General features: G+C 40.9%; 1 protein-coding gene and 1 long non-coding RNA gene across 2 annotated transcripts; both read left to right on the top strand.

The window, feature by feature from the left end:
• The first annotated feature begins 715 nt into the window (after positions 1 to 715).
• Positions 716 to 1364, top strand: LOC115037309 (uncharacterized). Its single transcript, XR_003840459.1, has 3 exons — positions 716 to 889; positions 976 to 1054; positions 1349 to 1364. It is a non-coding gene; the product is annotated as an uncharacterized LOC115037309 (long non-coding RNA).
• Positions 1365 to 8942: 7578 nt separating this feature from the next.
• Positions 8943 to 17398, top strand: LOC115037305 (NLR family CARD domain-containing protein 3-like). The gene is made up of 10 exons (XM_029495752.1): positions 8943 to 9056; positions 10000 to 10115; positions 10664 to 10792; positions 11368 to 11768; positions 12025 to 13888; positions 13988 to 14161; positions 14489 to 14662; positions 15029 to 15202; positions 15288 to 15334; positions 15657 to 17398. The coding sequence occupies exons 4-10, from the start codon at positions 11375 to 11377 to the stop codon at positions 16181 to 16183; spliced, it is 3354 nt and encodes a 1117-aa protein (XP_029351612.1). The 5' UTR covers positions 8943 to 9056; positions 10000 to 10115; positions 10664 to 10792; positions 11368 to 11374; the 3' UTR covers positions 16184 to 17398.
• Positions 17399 to 19125: the final 1727 nt, after the last annotated feature.

The following is a 19125-nucleotide window of genomic DNA, read 5'->3' as shown; positions in this document are numbered from 1 at the left end:
TGTTTTCAGTTTGGCAGCAGCTGCTTCACAGTCAGGACCTGAAGCACAGACTGAAATTTTTAAAACAGGCAGAACAACTGTGGGCAGCTTTTTGGGTTATAAAGCTGTATGGAAACAGCAGCAGCCACTGACACATCCTGAGAAACCTATTTAATCTGCCAGTCTTTGTTCTGTGGATTTCTCTTAAAGCTGCCTGAACTTGTCAGACTGACCTCCAGTTATTAGCTGTATTAAGTTTGATCAATCAGAAAATATATATCCCCATTATTTCACCTCCTTTAAATCTTCTCCTGAGCTGAAATTCAGCACATTAGAGGATTGTTGTTCCATCTGCTGGACAATTAGTAGAACTTTATAATCTGTGTTCCTTTGGCACAGACTGTTTACTCTCCAGGTTAGACTGGTTTGTTGTCAGTCTGAGGTTTTGTTTTTTTCTATAAGTGGACTCTGCAGTTCTTGAGAATTTGACTCATCCTCTTGTCATTTCATGTCCAATCAAACTGACAGTTCAAAGTGCAGAAAAAATTCCCCTGAGGCAGCTGGGAAATGATCCAGTTCTCCATCAGGCAATCTGTCGCTGGTCTTCAGTCCATAACTGGTTCAGTTACACTCCAGTCAGGTTCAAGATTGTCAGCAATGTCCAGTGTCCAAGTTTTTGGAACAGTTCACCTGTAATACTGGACCTCCAGTTATCAGTTATGAGGCCATTGTTTGTTTTTTTTATTTCTTCAAGACTTAGAAGTCCACATTGTTGCAGCACATTCACATCTTTTTCTGCTGAGTTGAAACTGAAGGGGATTAGATGTGAATTTACGCCATCTAGTGAACAAATAGCAAAATCACACCAACTCATCAAAGCGACCTCTGGCACAGACGGTTTCTAAAACAGGTTGGAATGGTTTTAATGTCACTGTGATGTTTTTTTTTTTTTTTTTTAACTTGGACTCTGAAGTTATCAGTGTGGCTTTTCCTCAGATCAAAGTCTCACAGAGGACAGACGAGGGAGAATGAACAGCTTCTTTTCTTCAGAAAAAACCTAAAATGAGTTCAGCAGGTGAGAATCTGGAATTGTCTAAAGCCGCACTCTTTGTTCTACAAACATACATTCTAAGTCAAAGTGAGGATGCAGTGTGTTTTGTTTCAGGCTCAAACACAGGACTGTTCTTTAGAACACAGTAAAATCAGTGGTATCACATCTTATTTCATCAATAATGTCACATGATTCAAATCACTGCTCCATCAGCACATCCTACTGATTTTTCTGGTACTTGACGGTTACTAACAGATCAGACTGGTTTCTGATGAGATGTAGATGTTTTTTTTAAGAAGTGACTCTTTTCTTTTTCAGAAGTTTCCTGAACACATGAAGCTTCAAAGTGTCTGTGAGTCGACCTGAAGTGAGTTCAGCAGGTGAGAATCTGATCATTCTGTGTATTCCATTGTGAATTTAAGTTTCTGACTTGATGTTTGGAGCAAAAAACTGTTTCAGCTGCCCCATGTAGTGGACTAAATTTTTAACGCTGCTCAATCTAGTTTTGTCACGAATAATGTTTTTGTTCAGACTTGCACTCTGTTATTAGGGTGGAACAATTCCTTAAAGTAAATGTAATGTAAGTCTTTTATAATCTTCCTAAACCTAAAACCCTCATGCTGTCTTCACTTTCGTATACACGCTGTGTCCTCAAGGTCAAAAATGACCCACCTTCACTAAACCCCTAAAATACAGCAGCTTAATTGAATTTTAAGTCTCAAATCTATTTTGCCGATGAAGCAACCTGTCATTCACCACGAACTTTGTGAATATCTGGGTTTTGTCTCTTCATGCTGCAGAAAGACTGCATTAAACAGGGGACCCATTCGTTGTTATTCCAACACACCTTTCATAATAAGTACATGTTACAGCCTGCCCAGTGTTACAGCTCTGTTTTTCTCGCTCTATTCAGACTGTTAATGTTTGGAGAACTCAGAATCCTGCAAATATTTTTATTTACTGGAACCGATAAACCAGTTTCAGCTGCTGATTAATGGTTCTGCTTCAACTACTTTTATTCATACACATTTAGTGTCTTTTTTTTTTTTTTTAAGTACAGTTTTGTTTTTCTTTGGATCTTGGCAGGGAAAAGATGGCAGCACCTAAAGAGATCCTCTTGCAGAAGTTGCAAGATTTAGGGAAAGAAGAATTTGAAACATTCAAATGGTACCTGCAGAACCAGGAAGACTTCCAACGAATCCCAAAGAGTCAACTGGAGAATGCAGACAGGTTGATCACGGTGGATCTAATGGTCCGAACCTACAGTAGAAAATTTATTGAAGTCGCTAAAGTGGATTTGGTGAAGATGAATCGTAATGATCTTGTGGAAGATCTCCCGGACTTCAGCACACAAATCAGAGGTGAATTATGGAAAGATCAATGCATTTTGAATGAGATGCAGGAAAGACATGATCAAGTAAGATGGAATTGTTTAAGGAAATGGACCTCTTGACTTTATACAGATGGTTTTCTATATCATGTCTATGCCATTGGTTCTTTATTGTTCAGAGATTGCCACCACCCCCAAACATGAACTCAAATCTAACCTGAAGAAGAAGTTCCAGTGTGTTTGAGGGGATCCCTAAAGCAGCAAACAGAACCCTTCTGAATCAGATCTTCACAGAGCTCTACATCACAGAGGGAGGAACTGGAGAGGTCAATGAGGAACATGAGATCAGACAGATTGAAACAACATCCAGGAAACAGAACAGACCAGAAACAATCATCAGCAAGAAGACATCTTTAAAGTCCCACCTGGAAGAAGTGGACCAATCAGAACAGTGATGACAAAGGGAGTGGCTGGCATCGGGAAAACTGTCTTAACTCAGAAGTTCACTCTGGACTGGGCTGAAGACAAAACCAACCAGGACATAGAGTTCACATTTCCCTTCACCTTCAGAGAGCTGAATGTGCTGAAAGAGAAGAAGTTCAGCTTGGTGGAACTTGTTCATCTCTTCTTCACTGAAACCAAAGAACAGGAATGTGCAGCTTTGATCAGTTCCAGGTTGTGTTCATCTTTGACGGTCTGGATGAGTGTCGACTTCCTCTGGACTTCCACAACACTGAGGTCCTGACTGATCCGACAGAGTCCACCTCAGTGGACGTGCTGCTGACAAACCTCATCAGGGGGAAACTGCTTCCCTCTGCTCGCCTCTGGATAACCACAAGACCTGCAGCAGCCAATCAGATCCCTCCTCAGTGTGTTGACATGGTGACAGAGGTCAGAGGGTTCATGACCCCAGAAGGAGGAGTACTTCAGGAAGAGGTTCAGACATAAGACCCAGGCCAGGATCATCTCCCACATCAAGACCTCACGAAGCCTCCACATCATGTGCCACATCCCAGTCTTCTGCTGGATCACTGCTACAGTTCTGGAGGAGATGTTGAAGACCAGAGGGAGGAGAGCTGCCCAAGACCCTGACTGAGATGTACGTCCACTTCCTGGTGGTTCAGTCCAAACTGAAGAACGTCAAGTACTTTGGAGGAGAGCAGAGACTGATCCACACTGGGTCCAGAGACCAAGAAGATGTTGAAGTCTCTGGGAAAACTGGCTTATGAGCAGCTGCAGAAAGGAAACCTGATCTTCTATGAATCAGACCTGACAGAGTGTGGCATCGATATCAGAGCAGCAGTTTACTCAGGAGTGTTCACACAGATCTTTAGAGAGGAGACGGGGCTGTACCAGGACAAGGTGTTCTGCTTCGTCCATCTGAGTGTTCAGGAGTTTCTGGCTGCTCTTCATGTCCATCAGACCTTCGTCAAGTCTGGATTCAATCTGATGTCAGAAGAAAATCTTGGGTTCCTCGAGTTTTATCTTTCTGTGCAGGATATTTGGACAAAAGCTTGAGCCAACACGTCTCTACCAGAGAGCTGTGGACGTGGCCTTACAGAGTCCAAATGGACACCTGGACTTGTTCCTCCGCTTCCTCCTGGGTCTTTCACTGCAGACCAATCAAACTCTCCTACAAGGCCTGGTGACAGAGACAGGAAGTAGCTCAGAGACCAATCAGAAAACAGCCCAGTACATCAAGAAGATGATCAGTGAGAATCTGTCTCCAGAGAAAAGCATCAATCTGTTTCACTGTCTGAATGAACTGAATGATTGTTCTCTGGTGGAGGAGATCCAACAGTCCCTGAGATCAGGACGTCTCTCCACAGATGAGCTGTCTCCTGCTCAATGGTCAGCTCTGGTCTTCATCTTACTGTCATCAGAAAAAGATCTGGACGTGTTTGACCTGAAGAAATACTCAGCTTCAGAGGAGGCTCTTCTGAAGCTGCTGCCGGTGGTCAAAGCCTCCAACAAAGCTCTGTATGTGCCGATAAATCCATCTACATCAACTGAATCTTTTCTTTAGCTTGTTTTTTAATCACTTTCTCCTGTTTTGTTGAATCCTCTTCAGACTGGGTGGCTGTAACCTCTCAGAGAGAAGCTGTGAACTCTGTCCTCAGTCCTCAGCTCCCAGTCCTCTAGTCTGAGAGATCTGGACCTGAGTAACAACAACCTGCTGGATTCAGGAGTGAAGCTTCTGTCTGATGGACTGAAGAGTCCACACTGTGAACTGGAGACTCTCAGGTCAGGATTTGATCTTATCTCAGGGGTTTTATGTAACAGATCTTTTAATTCAGTCAACTATCCGGGTGGTGAGAAACTCCAAGAAGACCTGATGTTTGAATAATCACAGATCAGTCAGCCTTCTTTCATCAACACTGGTGTTTTGTCTGTCTTCAGTCTGTCAGGATGTCTGGTCACAGAGGAAGGCTGTTCTTCTCTGGCCTCAGCTCTGAGCTCCAACCCCTCCCATCTGAGAGAACTGGACCTGAGCTTCAATAATCCAGGAGACTCAGGAGTGAAGCTTCTTTCTGCTGGACTGGAGGATCCAGGCTGGAGACTGGACACTCTCAGGTATGGACAGATGGACAGACAACAGCAGCTCTCACTCTGTTTCTCTGTCTCTCTGACTAACTGAGGACTCTGTTTCTTCCTCCAGGGTGGACCATGGTGGACCACAGAGAATGAGACTTGGTCTGAGGAAGTGTGAGTGTGTTTTCACTTTGATTCATGTTACAGTAGACTGAAGTACAAAGATGAATTTCTCCAGTTTCATTCAGCATCAACACTCCATGTGTTTATTGATGTGGATTTCCATCAGCCGTCATCTTTGGCTCCACAGCAGAAACAAAGCAGAACATTGCTGCCATCTTGACTCTCATGTTCAGTAACTGTTGATGTTCTAACTGGGTTTTTGGGTTTAAATTTAATGTAGTCAAACATTATTCACAGCTGATGAAATTGAAGTTTGAATGATTCACTGATAAATCAACAGATGATAAACTGAAGCTGTTGTTCTCTCAATCAGATGCCTGTGAACTGGAACTGGACACAAACACGGTGAACAGAAACCTGAAACTGTCTGACAACAACAGGAGAGTGACATATGTGAGGGAGCATCAGTCGTATCGTAATCATCCAGACAGATTTGACTTCTGGCCTCAGCTGCTGTATAAAAATGGTCTGACTGGTCGCTGTTACTGGGAGGTTGAGTGGAGTGGAAAGGTTCATATCTCAGTGAGTTACAGAGGAATCAGAAGGAAAAAATCCACTGATGACTGTTTTTTTGGAAAAAATGATCAGTCGTGGAGTCTGATGTGCTCTGATGATGGCTACTCTGTCTGCCATGACAACAAAAAAACCTCCATCTCCTCTGTCTCTCACAGAGTAGCAGTGTATTTAGATTATCGTGCTGGCTCTCTGTCCTTCTACAGCGACTGCTCTGACTCATTGTTCCACCTCCACACCTTCCACACAGCATTCTCTGAACCTCTGTATCCTGGGTTCTGGATCTCTTCTGGTTCCTCAGTGTCTCTGTGTGGTCTGTAGGTCAGAGTCTCTCCTGTGGACAGAAACCTTTCTGACTGCAGCTCAGCAGCTGAAGTCAAAGTTAACTCTGTTCACCATCAGACGCTCTGCACTGTGAAGCAGATTTAAACTTTAATTTTTCTGATTTCATCACTTTGATCACAATTTTAACACTTTTGGAAAATGATTTTCATTCTTTTTGATGATTTTAGTGTCAGTTGACTGCTGTTGTTGTGTGGACTGGACGTCACTGCTCTCACACTGAATATACAGGAAACATTTCAATTGGAACCAAAGTGTATTCATTGGTTTATTGTTTTGATTCAAGCTTTGCATATTCTGAATTTGATAATCCAGGTCCGGATTTAAGAGTCAGGAATGATTTGTATGAACAGATGTTTTTGTAGAAGTGTAAATGAAACATGTCCTGTCCGGGTCTCTGCAGGAATGTATTTTTAATGTCAAAATTAAACATACAGTTTCCTTATCAGCAAAGAGTTATGTCTTTCTTTGATGAATGGACCTATAGATTGACTGTTTTCATTCTGATGCTGAATTAGAACAAATCAATCACATAAACATATCCACATGAAAGAATTTATTCTTCCATCTTCTTCTAAACAATTGGATTCACCTTTAGTAGTATAAAGAAGCATCTAATGAAATTCCAGCTTCAAGGTTCAACCAAGATATTTGCACAAGAATTTGAACTTGTGCATTTATTTTCAAAATCAAGACTTTAGAGTATTTGTAATATTTTACCAATCCTTAAAAATTTTAATGATTCTCTACTGCTGACAGCTGAGCTGAAACACTTTACTTCAGATTTCAGCTCACATTGAGCTTCTGGAGTTTTCTCCTCTTTCCACTGAAAAAGGGCCCGGAATGAGAAAGTGGTGTCACCTTTCTAACATGGAGCAACTTTGGACTCAATAAAATTAATCTGGAAAACTCCCATTAGTTGGCAAAGTCTGTCAAATTCCCACTAAAATGTCCCGATGTGTTCAGCTGTTTATTTCTCCTTTGACATCAAGTTAAATTCTGTTTTCTGCAAACTACTGCTGACACTAAAATGCAGCTAAATGAAGCGGATATTTATTTATCTTTATCTAAAATATTATTTCGGCGTTATTTCCAAATCTCGCGATACTTCACGGACACCTGTTGGCCCGCCGCGGTCAAGATGGCGGCTGAGCGGGAAAAGGTGCAGAGCCGTCATTCGGTGGAGCTTTAAAACAGAAAGTTTTAGTTCGGAGTGTTTCCGGCTCCATCAGTCCGACTCCGTGTTCATCGGCTCTGTGAGTGTCCGGCCGGACTTCCTTCTCCTCGGTGTGTCGGTAAGTTGATGCTCCGTCATGTTACATTCTGTTTCCATCAGGGAGCAGCTCCGCTAGCGTGCTAACGTTAGCTAACCGGCTGCTGTCAGGCTAACGATGCTATCGCTAGCTGGAGGTGCTAACGGTTGGAGCTGTGACAGTAACTCTTAATGAAAAGAAACTAAATTAATACGGTATCAACAGCATTTCCAGTTCCAGGTAATAGATGAATTCACTAAAGTGTGGAGTCCCAGAAAGCCTGTGTGAAGTCTCCATGGACTTCCTGTAAACTCAGTTATTGCTCAGTGATCTGGACTTTCTTTGGTACTTTGTGATTTTTCCTGTTTTCAGTTTGGCAGCAGCTGCTTCACAGTCAGGACCTGAAGCACAGACTGAAGATTTTAAAACAGGCAGAACAACTGTGGGCAGCTTTTTGGGTTATAAAGCTGTATGGAAACAGCAGCAGCCACTGACACATCCTGAGAAACCTATTTAATCTGCCAGTCTTTGTTCTGTGGATTTCTCTTAAAGCTGCCTGAACTTGTCAGACTGACCTCCAGTTATTAGCTGTATTAAGTTTGATCAATCAGAAAAATATATATCCCCATTATTTCACCTCCTTTAAATCTTCTCCTGAGCTGAATTCAGCACATTAAGGATTTGTTGTCCATCTGCTGGACAATTAGTAGAACTTTATAATCTCTGTGTTCCTTTGGCACAGACTGTTTACTCTCCAGGTTAGGACTGGTTTGTTGTCAGTCTGAGGTTTTGTTTTTTCTATAAGGACTCTGCAGTTCTTGAGAATTTGACTCATCCTCTTGTCATTTCATGTTCCAATCAAACTGACAGTTCAAAGTGCAGAAAAAATTCCCCTGAGGCAGCTGGGAAATGATCCAGTTCTCCATCAGGCAATCTGTCGCTGGTCTTCAGGTCCATAACTGGTTTCAGTACACTCCAGTCAGGTTCAAGATTGTCAGCAATGTCCGTGTCCAAGTTTTGGAACAGTCACCTGTAATACTGGACCTCCAGTTATCAGTTATGAGGCCATTGATTGTTTTAAAATTTCATCATGACCTTAGAATCCACATTGTTGCAGCACATTTACATCTTTTTGCCTTAGCTGATACTGAAGGACATTAGATGTGTTGTTGCATCTAGTGAACAAATAGCAAAATCACATCTGGCACAGATTGGTTTCTTCCACAGGTTAGGCAGGTTTTTAATGGTACATCTGTTGGTTAAGGTATGAGGGTTGTGACTTTTCCTTAGATAGAACTGTCAACGGGAACTGCATTATGCCAAAAAAAGTAGATTCTTTTCAGATGTTTCCTGAACAGCATGACATTGTAAGTTGACCTGAAGTGAATTGGAACAAACTTGGACAAACTTGTTTGAACCAAATGTAGCTCTTACTGTAAATGATATCAGGATACAGTGACTCAATTGAAGTTTGTTAATGCTGCACTCCTTGTTTTACTGACGTAAATTCAAAGTCAACTTGGGGGTGCAGTCCAGAGTGTTATGTTTCAGGCTCAAACAAAGTATTCATTAGAATGCCATAAAATAGAACACCATCAATTTTCACATTTTGTTTAATCAAAAGTGTCACATGCATCAAATCAGTGCTCCATCAACACATTGATCTCATTTTCTGGAACTTGGTGGTTACTAACAGGTCAGACTGGATTCTGATGTTTTTTAGCCTCTGAAGTTATGAGGATGTAACTTTTCCTCAGATCAAACTCTCAAACAGGACTGAGGAGGGAGAATGAGCAGCTTCTTCTCTTCAGATATTTTCTCCGCACATGAAGTTGGAAAGTGTTTCTAAGTCGACCTGAAGTGAGTTCAGCAGGTGAGAATCTGTAAATGTCTGATCAGGATCACTTTGACTGGGCAGTAGACTTTTTTTTTTACCTGTCATCCTTCCATCCTCTCCTCCTTCCTATTTACCTATCTTTATAATCTACTATTATCTATAATGAATGCTGCATAGTTTGACAGTGAGTCTATTGAAGGTTATCTGCGCTCCTTGTTTTTATCACTTGGGGCAAAAAATAAGAAAATAAATAATCAATTAAGCAATAAACATCAATTCAGCAATTGCAAAACAAATGTTTTATTGAATGTAATCCATGTTACTGATGGAAACTAATTTATCCATTCATCGTTGGTCATTTTATTTATCAAGTATGTTGTAGTTAAACTGTTGAACAGTTGATAGTTGGAACAACTTCAGCCTTTGAATGAAGAATCATGTTTCTGTTCAAATTAATTTTTTCTTTTGGTATTTGTGGTTTCTTTGGATTTATACACTAACTGTTTTTACACTTTACACAATGATTTTTCAGTAGAAACTATTTATTTATAAATGGGCCAATATTATGAATTATTCAGTGTTTGTAGTTGTATGTATTTAATGGATAAATATTTATGTTAAAAAATATATATTCAACAACTGTTGCGTTACCCAAAGAAATTTAAAGTCAGCACGAGGATGCAGTGCAGTGTATTTTGTGTCAGGCTCAAACAAAGAAATGTTCACAAAAATACAGTGAAATAGAATAGAAATTCTGAAATTGTCTCATCGTTTCATCAATAATGTGACATGAATTCAAACAAAACACATCCCACTGTGAATGGTCAGTTCACACTATCGAGTGGAGAGAAAGACGCACCATCAGATCTGGGATTAATTTCTCTGGAACTTGGTGGTTACGAACAGGTCAGACTGGTTTCTTAATAAGACACATTTGTTTTTTAGCCTCTAAAGTTATGAGACTGTGACTTTTCCTCAGATCAAACTCTCAGAGCAGACTGAGGAGGGACAACGAGCAGCTTCTTCTCTTTTGAAGTTTTCTCCGCATATGAAGTTGGAAAGAGTCTCTAAGTCGACCTGAAGTGAGTTCAGCAGGTGAGAATCCGTAAATGTCTGATCAGGATCACTGTGATCACAAATTGTTCCGTTACTGGATGGTAGATATTTTTACCTCCTACCTACTTTCCTTCCTTCCCCTATATCTACCTTAACTGAAACAGAAATCTTTATCAGCTTTAATGATAAAACATCAACAGATTTCCTTGAATTGGTGTGCATTCACTTACAGAAATCAGATCAGAACTGGTCTGACGGCTTGGAATAATTTGGCTGAGGGAATTTAACTCTTACTGTTAATGGTCTTAGCATTTCCAGATACGAGTCGATTGAGGGTTGAAATCTGCACTCTTTGTTTTAATTGTTGGGATTAATTTCAAGCAAAAAAATGGAATCACAAAACATCAATTTAGGAGTCACAAAACAAATAAGCCTTTAAATCAAATACAAAAATGTGTCATGTTGCTCTTGGGGGGGATCCATCTGTTGATTAGTCTTTACTGTGTTTATGAATTCATATTCAAATTTTTACTCGTAGGTATTCAGTGAGTAGATGACCAACAAACTTTAATTCCACATTATTGCAGCAAATTTGCATCTTCGTCTGCTGAGCTGATAATCTGGACATTCGATGTTATACCATCTACCGGACAAATAGCAGAACTACTTTCTCCTAACTAAGGATTCCTCTGGCACTGACTCGGTTTCAATCACAGGTTAGACAAGTTTTGAATTTTCTAAGATGTTTTGTGCTACTTGGAAATTATGAGGATGTGACTCATCCAAATCAGACACCAGGGCCCTGAAAGGCCGTCTTGGAAAACTTGTGCTTATGAGGGATCCTCTTACAATCCACACTCTGCGCTCAATTGGGGCGTCCTCAAACTTTGATGCCATTCTCTGAGACATTTGATTGGCCAGAGGGCCGTGCCTTTTGATTTGGTGATGTCAATTTTTCAATTTTTAAGCATAACCTGCTCCAGAGAAAGTTAGCCATAAGATACAAAATAAATATATCTTTACAGAGATGTTTTAGTAAATGTGCTCTTAAAAGTTCTTTGTTGATGGTGGATGAGACGCAGTCTTTTTCATCCTGTCAGGAACAGCTCAAACAGACTGAGGAGCCATCTAGTGGATAATCAAATCACTGGATGAGAGTGATCTAACGTTTAATAATCTATATGTGCTTGAATTTATTGTATTTGAAATACTGCAACTGACCAATCCCAAAAGAAAAATCATATACTATGTTTGTAACAAACAGTTTTATTTATCTTTTGGATCTTGGCAGGGAAAAGATGTCATCATTTGACAGCACATCTCTGCAGGAGATGCTCTTGCAGAAGCTGCAGAATTTGGGCACAGATGACTTTAAAACATTTAAATGGTACCTGCAGCAGAACCAGGTCCTACAAGACGTCCCAGGAATCCCAAAGTGTAAACTGGAGAGTGCAGACAGATTGGACACTGTCGATGTAATGGTCCGTACATACAGTAGAAATTACACTGAAGTGGCTAAAGTGATTTTGGTAAAGATGAATCAGAATGATCTTGCTGAAGACTTCCCAGAAATCGTAAAGAACACACTGGAGAAAGCAGAGAGTGTGGAAGCAGCGTCCCTTAACGGCAGACAAAATTCAAGTGAAATTAATGATGTGGAAGAACTCCCAGACACCCCCACACAAGCTAAAGGTAAGTTATGGAAACATTTAAACGTTTAAAATGGGATGTTGGAGAGTGATCAAAGTAAGATGGAAGACAGGCCTCTTTAGTTGTGACAGATGTAAGAGAATAATTGATTGCGCTTCACACACCAACATAAGAAGAAAGCTTCATGGCCTTTGGTTTGGTTCCCTCAAGCATGATGGATAAGCAGTATACAATAATGGACAGATGGTTGTTTCTACAATGATATCTGATTTATGATATTCTGTCTTTATTTATTCAGTGATTCTCACAGACCCTAAAGGTAAACTCAAATTGAACCTGAAGAAGAAGTTCCACTCTGTGATTCAGGGGATCGCTAAAGCAGGAAACCAAACCCTTCTGAATCAGATCTTCGCAGAGCTCTACATCACAGAGGGAGGAACTGGAGAGGTCAATGAGGAACATGAGATCAGACAGATTGAAACAACATCCAGGAAACAGAACAGACCAGAAACAATCATCAGACAAGAAGACATCTTTAAAGTCCCACCTGGAAGAAGTGGACCAATCAGAACAGTGATGACAAAGGGAGTGGCTGGCATCGGGAAAACTGTCTTAACTCAGAAGTTCACTCTGGACTGGGCTGAAGACAAAACCAACCAGGACATAGAGTTCACATTTCCCTTCACCTTCAGAGAGCTGAATGTGCTGAAAGAGAAGAAGTTCAGCTTGGTGGAACTTGTTCATCACTTCTTCACTGAAACCAAAGACGGAGGAATCTGCAGCTTTGATCAGTTCCAGGTTGTGTTCATCTTTGACGGTCTGGATGAGTGTCGACTTCCTCTGGACTTCCACAACACTGAGGTCCTGACTGATCCTACAGAGTCCACCTCAGTGGACGTGCTGCTGACAAACCTCATCAGGGGGAAACTGCTTCCCTCTGCTCGCCTCTGGATAACCACAAGACCTGCAGCAGCCAATCAGATCCCTCCTCAGTGTGTTGACATGGTGACAGAGGTCAGAGGGTTCACTGACTCCCAGAAGGAGGAGTACTTCAGGAAGAGGTTCAGACATGAGGAGCAGACCAGCAGGATCATCTCCCACATCAAGACCTCACAAAGCCTCCACAGTATGTGCCGTATCCCAGTCTTCTGCTGGATCACTGCTACAGTTCTGGAGGAGATGTTGAAGACCAAAGATGGAGGAGAGCTGCCCAAGACCCTGACTGAGATGTACGTCCACTTCCTGGTGGTTCAGTCCAAACTGAAGAACGTCAAGCAAGATGGAGGAGCAGAGACTTATCCACACTGTAGTCTAGAGACCAAGAAGATGTTGAAGTCTCTGGGAAAACTGGCTTATGAGCAGCTGCAGAAAGGAAACCTGATCTTCTATGAATCAGACCTGACAGAGTGTGGCATCGATATCCAAACAGCATCTGGTTACTCAGGAGTGTTCACACAGATCTTTAGAGACGAGACGGGGCTGTACCAGGACAAGGTGTTCTGCTTCGTCCATCTGAGTGTTCAGGAGTTTCTGGCTGCTCTTCATGTTCAACTGACCTTCTCCAAGACTGGAGTCAATCTGATGTCAGAAGAAAATTCAACAACCCGAATGTCTAAATTTCTTAGAATGGTACCTACATCTGGAAAAACTCCATCTGTCTACCAGAGAGCTGTGGACGTGGCCTTACAGAGTCCAAATGGACACCTGGACTTGTTCCTCCGCTTCCTCATGGGTCTTTCACTGCAGACCAATCAAATTCTCTTAAGAGGCCTGGTGACACTTAGTGGAAACAGCTCACAGACCAACCAAACTCTCCTACGAGGCCTGGTGACACAGACAGTAAGTAGCTCACAGACCAATCAGGAAACAGCCCAGTACATCAGAAAGAAGATGGATGAGAATCTGTCTCCAGAGAAAAGCATCAATCTGTTTCACTGTCTGAATGAACTGAATGATCGTTCTCTGGTGGAGGAGATCCAACAGTCCCTGAGATCAGGACGTCTCTCCACAGATGAGCTGTCTCCTGCTCAATGGTCAGCTCTGGTCTTCATCTTACTGTCATCAGAAAAAGATCTGGACGTGTTTGACCTGAAGAAATACTCAGCTTCAGAGGAGGCTCTTCTGAAGCTGCTGCCGGTGGTCAAAGCCTCCAACAAAGCTCTGTATGTGCCGATAAATCCATCTACATTAACTGAATCTTTTTCTTTAGCTGACACCAAAAACATGTTTTTATAAGTTTTATTTCTCCAATTCCTCTTCAGACTGAGTGGCTGTAACCTCTCAGAGAAAAGCTGTAAAGCTCTGTCCTCAGTCCTCAGCTCCCAGTCCTCTAGTCTGAGAGACCTGGACCTGAGTAACAACAAGCTGAGGGATTCTGGAGTGACACTTCTGTCCGTTGGATTGGAGAGTCCACAATGTGAGCTGGAAACTCTCAGGTTAGTGTTTGTTGAGTCAATAGATAGACAACATTGGGGAAAATATTACATGAACTACTGAAATTTATACAAATAAAGTGGAAGAAATTGAGAGATAATGATTTTATTAACAAAAATATTGCATTTCTTCATTTAACTTTGTCAGTAAAACATCCATCAAATCAGAAATTTAACTGTTTTTATTTCTTATAGAACTTTCTTTCTTGTATATTTCTTATTTTAAATGGTTGTTTTTCATCACATTTCTTTGCACCAAAATAACTTTTTTGGAAGTAGTGTCTGCATAACATTAATTTAGCCTTTTCTTTGTCTTAAATTCCTCTTCAGGCTGAGTGGTTGTCACATCTCTGAGAGAGGCTGTGAAGCTCTGTCCTCAGTCCTCAGCTCCCAGTCCTCTAGTCTGAGAGAGCTGGACCTGAGTGACAACAACCTGCAGGATTCAGGAGTGAAGCTCCTGTCCGATGGATTGGAGAGTCCACACTGCAGACTGGAAATTCTGGGGTCAGAACTCGTATCATATTTTTTCCTTTTTTTTTTTTTGTTTTGTTTGCTTGTTTTTATAAAAAGCTTCATGCTCCATTAACTCACAACCTGTAGAACACACCTTACAAGTTGTTCATTCAGTGCTTGCTGTTCAGCATCTATAGACTTATTTATGTTATTTGTCAGTCTTGCTCATTTACATGGCAGTTTTCATAAGTTAATTATAGTCAGAGTGGCACTAATCAAATGCATAGTCAAGTAATTGGATGGTGATGGGAAAACTCCAAGACCTGGTTGGTGAATAATCACCTACCAAAGTCAGTGATTAAAGTCTTCCTGGGTCACATAGATTCGACCTTCTAATATATGGATGTGTCTGTTCAGTCTGTTAGGATGTCTGGTGTCAGAGGAAGGCTGTTCTGCTCTGGCCTCAGCTCTGAGCTCCAACCCCTCCCATCTGAGAGAACTGGACCTGAGCTTCAATAATCCAGGAGGCTCAGGAATGAAGCTTCTTTCTGCTGGACTGGAGGATCCAGGCTGGAGACTGGACACTCTCAGGTATGGACAGATGGACAGACAACAGCAGCTCTCACTCTGTTTCTCTGTCTCTCCGACTAACTGAGGACTCTGTTTCTTCCTCCAGGGTGGACCATGGTGGACCACAGAGAATGAGACTTGGTCTGAGGAAGTGTGAGTGTGTTTTCACTTTGATTCATGTTACAGTAGACTGAAGTACAAAGATGAATTTCTCCAGTTTCATTCAGCATCAACACTCCATGTGTTTATTGATGTGGATCTCCATCAGCCGTCATCTTTGGCTCCACAGCAGAAACAAAGCAGAACATTGCTGCCATCTTGACTCTCATGTTCAGTAACTGTTGATGTTCTAACTGGGTTTTTGGTTTTAATTTTAATGTAGTCAAACATTATTCACAGCTGATGAAATGGAAGTTTGAATGATTCACTGATAAATCAACAGATGATAAACTGAAGCTGTTGTTCTCTCCATCAGATGCCTGTGAACTGGAACTGGACACAAACACGGTGAACACAAACCTGAAACTGTCTGACAACAACAGGAAGGTGACACATGTGACAGAAGAGCAGTCGTACCCTGATCACCCAGACAGATTTGGCGACTGGTCCCAGCTGCTGTGTAAAAATGGTCTGACTGGTCGCTGTTACTTGGAGTTTGGATGGAAAGGAAAGGTTTACATCTCAATGAGTTACAGAGGAATCAGAAGGAAAGGATTCACTAACGACTGTGTGTTTGGAAGAAACGATCAGTCGTGGTGTCTGAGATGCTCTGATGATGACGGTTACTCTGTCTGTCACAGCAACAGAGAAACCTCCATCTCCTCCTCTGTCTCTCACAGAGTAGCGGTGTATTTAGATTATCGTGCTGGCTCTCTGTCCTTCTACAGCGACTCTGCCAAGTCACTGATCCACCTCCACACCTTCCACACCACCTTCAAAGAACCTCTGTATCTCGGGTTCTGGGTGTTACCTGGTTCGTCGGTGTCTGTGTGCCGTCTGTAGGTCAGCTCTGCCTCCGACTCTAAACGTTTGTCAAAGGGATAAAATCTGACAAATTAATGTTTAAACACTTTTAGTCTACGTGGTTGTTGTTCTAAGTTCACTCTGCTGTTGTTCGGATCCAGTTCAACTTTAAAAGAACAGTTTGTCTTTTAAAGAGACACCAGCTTCTGTCCTTTGGTTTAAAGGGGGGCGGGGTGGGATTTTACTTTGGTTTCTGTTTTGCCACCAGTGAAACTACATGTTGAGTTACATCTGATTATTCTGTAGTGTTTTGGGGGGCGGCGTGTCTTTTAGCTTCTGATACATATATATATATATTATTTTTATTTTTTTTAGAGTAATTACTTTGAACATGTCTCTTGAACCATCCACTGCTGATTTGTGCACCTTTGTCCAAGTCATTTGGTTCAAAATGTAACTCACTAAATAAATAAACAATCTCATTATCCATTAATTTTGTGCCTTCCGACATGAGTGGAGTTCTGGTGTCGAATGTTTAAAAGAGCAAACTTCGCCTACATGAACATTCTGCTCCTTTATATCCAACACATACACTTTACATCTTTAACTTATTGTTTTGGGGGTCTATTCTTTTTTTTTTTCATCCAGAACACATGAAACCATAAAATTAAACATTACATTCGTCATCTGATGGATCACATGGTCGCTGTGATTACTCACCATTCTTAATTACATAATTCCAGCTATCGTTGGAGCAGAAGTGTAGAAGAGGAGCTGAGAGGGTCCATGGTGTGTCCCCTCCCTCTGTCCCAGACGCTGCAGAAACAGGACACAAACATCGTCCATAATCTTTTTGAGCTGCTGCCATCAGACAAAAGCTTCAGAAACCAGCAGAATGCTCAGCAGCTTTCTGCCACATCGTCACTTTAAACTGGGACAAGCCTACATTTTATTCTATTTATATTTACCTTATGCTGTTTTATCTGTTTTAGCATTTTTATTTATTTTTTATTGTCTTTTTTATATTTGGCAGCGGTCACGTAAAGAAACACATTTTCAGTTTGTCTGTACTACGCTGTGGTCACAGAGAAAATAACACCTGATTTGATTTGGTATTTGTTTTAACATTTAATTATTCTGAGTGATCCAAATGAAGAGCATTTGCTCTTTTTTAAGAATCTGTAGTAAATATGGGATGAATGGATTAATGAAACTGAACATTTCTTCGTCAAAATAAAAACATAAAGCAGTTTTCATCGACGTGTCCTGATTGGGAATCAAGTACAATTATTATTTAGAATATTTCGAAATGATTATTATATTTATTTCAAATCAAAATAAGTGTAATAGGTCTGAAGGGATTTAATGTCTGCTTCAGAAATAGGTTTCCTTAAATATAAAACATTTAAATTCCGCTTTACACAAACTTCTGATGATCTAACGAGCCGTTTTGTTTGTCTTTAAAGACAAACCGACAATCAGGAGCGGATCGTTATTTACCTCTATGACGTCACAGGACGCGTCAGGAAGCAGGAAGCTACTAGAAGGCGATTTAAGGGTGCCGCAAAGGGACAAAATGACAGCAAGTGATTATTGCGATTCAATAAATAAATAAATAAACCAACATTCGATTCGGGGAGTTTTTGTTGTTCGCGACAAACGCGTTCACGCTAACATTCCCGAAATAAACATTATTCAGATTAAGATAAATACATTTTAAACTTTCACTGGTTTGTATTTTGCCGACAGGGCGGCCATTTTGTTTTTCATATCGGTCCTTCAACCTTTAAACATTATATTTAATCCTGTTAAATTCAAAGCACAAAAATAAATGTTTGTTTCTCAAACTGCACAACCAGTGTAATTTAACGAGCCCCCCCCCCCCCCCTTTTTTTTTGTTATTTAATAAAAGTTAAGCTATCAGCTAGCCAAAGTCTCTGGGATCTCCTGATGGGCGACACTTTACTTTTATTTTTCCAATCAAAACGACGACAGTGTGCAGTTTGTTTATTTTAAAGCACAAAAGCTGCCTCTTCGCCATGAACACAGTTAAACAGGACACACACACATTTTAACAAACCTGAAAAGTGCGATGTTCTGTTTTCTTCTATTAAACTTTCTCCAAAGATCTCCGTTCAGTCTGCTCTGCTTCGACTTCAGCTCTTTGTTGTGTTTTCTTCTCGCCTTCCTGTAGTTTGTATTTCTTTGGGTTACTTGTGATTTTCTGGGGGTTATTCGTCGTATTTCTTCAGATTGCACGTGTTCGCTGAGGTCTTGCTAGCCGGCTACAAACAAAGCTAGCCGCGTTGCCAGAGCTCGCGAGATAAACGAGTAAAAACGCGACTTTGCTTCTCAAATATCAATAAAAAAAATAAAATCTAAACTTACATTATCCAAGAAAGAGGCCACTTGATATCAGTATGTTTACATTATATGTATATCCATGCATTTATTCGTGATTGCATGGGCAACAGTAAATTGACATTAAAACTCTGAAAGAAACTCTTTTAACCTCTAATTTGAAGAAAAGACAAATGAGCACAGCATGCCCCCAAAAAATGAAGCATCTACACGTTAGAAAACAAACGATAGAAGATCTCTGCAAGATACTTCACAGGAAAACGAGCCCGCTGATCAGGAGCGGACCTGGCAACACGGACAAGCTCGCTGCAGCTGCAGTCGCCACTCTTCCGGTCACGTGATACGGATTACTTCCGGTGGCGTTTCTGCAAAAAATAAATAAATAAATAAATAAATAAATAAATAAAAACGGAAATAAGTTAACTCCAGAACAACGCAAACACATGACAGCAACTTTTCTTTGGTTATTCCGCTTTCATAGTTTTTATCAGGAAAAAATACTTTTACTCATACTATTAATAACAATACTGTTTTTAATATGAAGGGCACTCTGTGAAATAAAGAAAAACACAAATAAACAAAAATGTATTGAAGTAACCCCCCCGACACACACACACAGA

Source organism: Echeneis naucrates, chromosome 24 (genome assembly GCF_900963305.1).
Source record: "Echeneis naucrates chromosome 24, fEcheNa1.1, whole genome shotgun sequence".
NCBI lineage: Eukaryota > Metazoa > Chordata > Actinopteri > Carangiformes > Echeneidae > Echeneis > Echeneis naucrates.
Note: the sequence above shows the minus strand (reverse complement) of the source record. Positions and strands in the feature narration are given on the sequence as shown.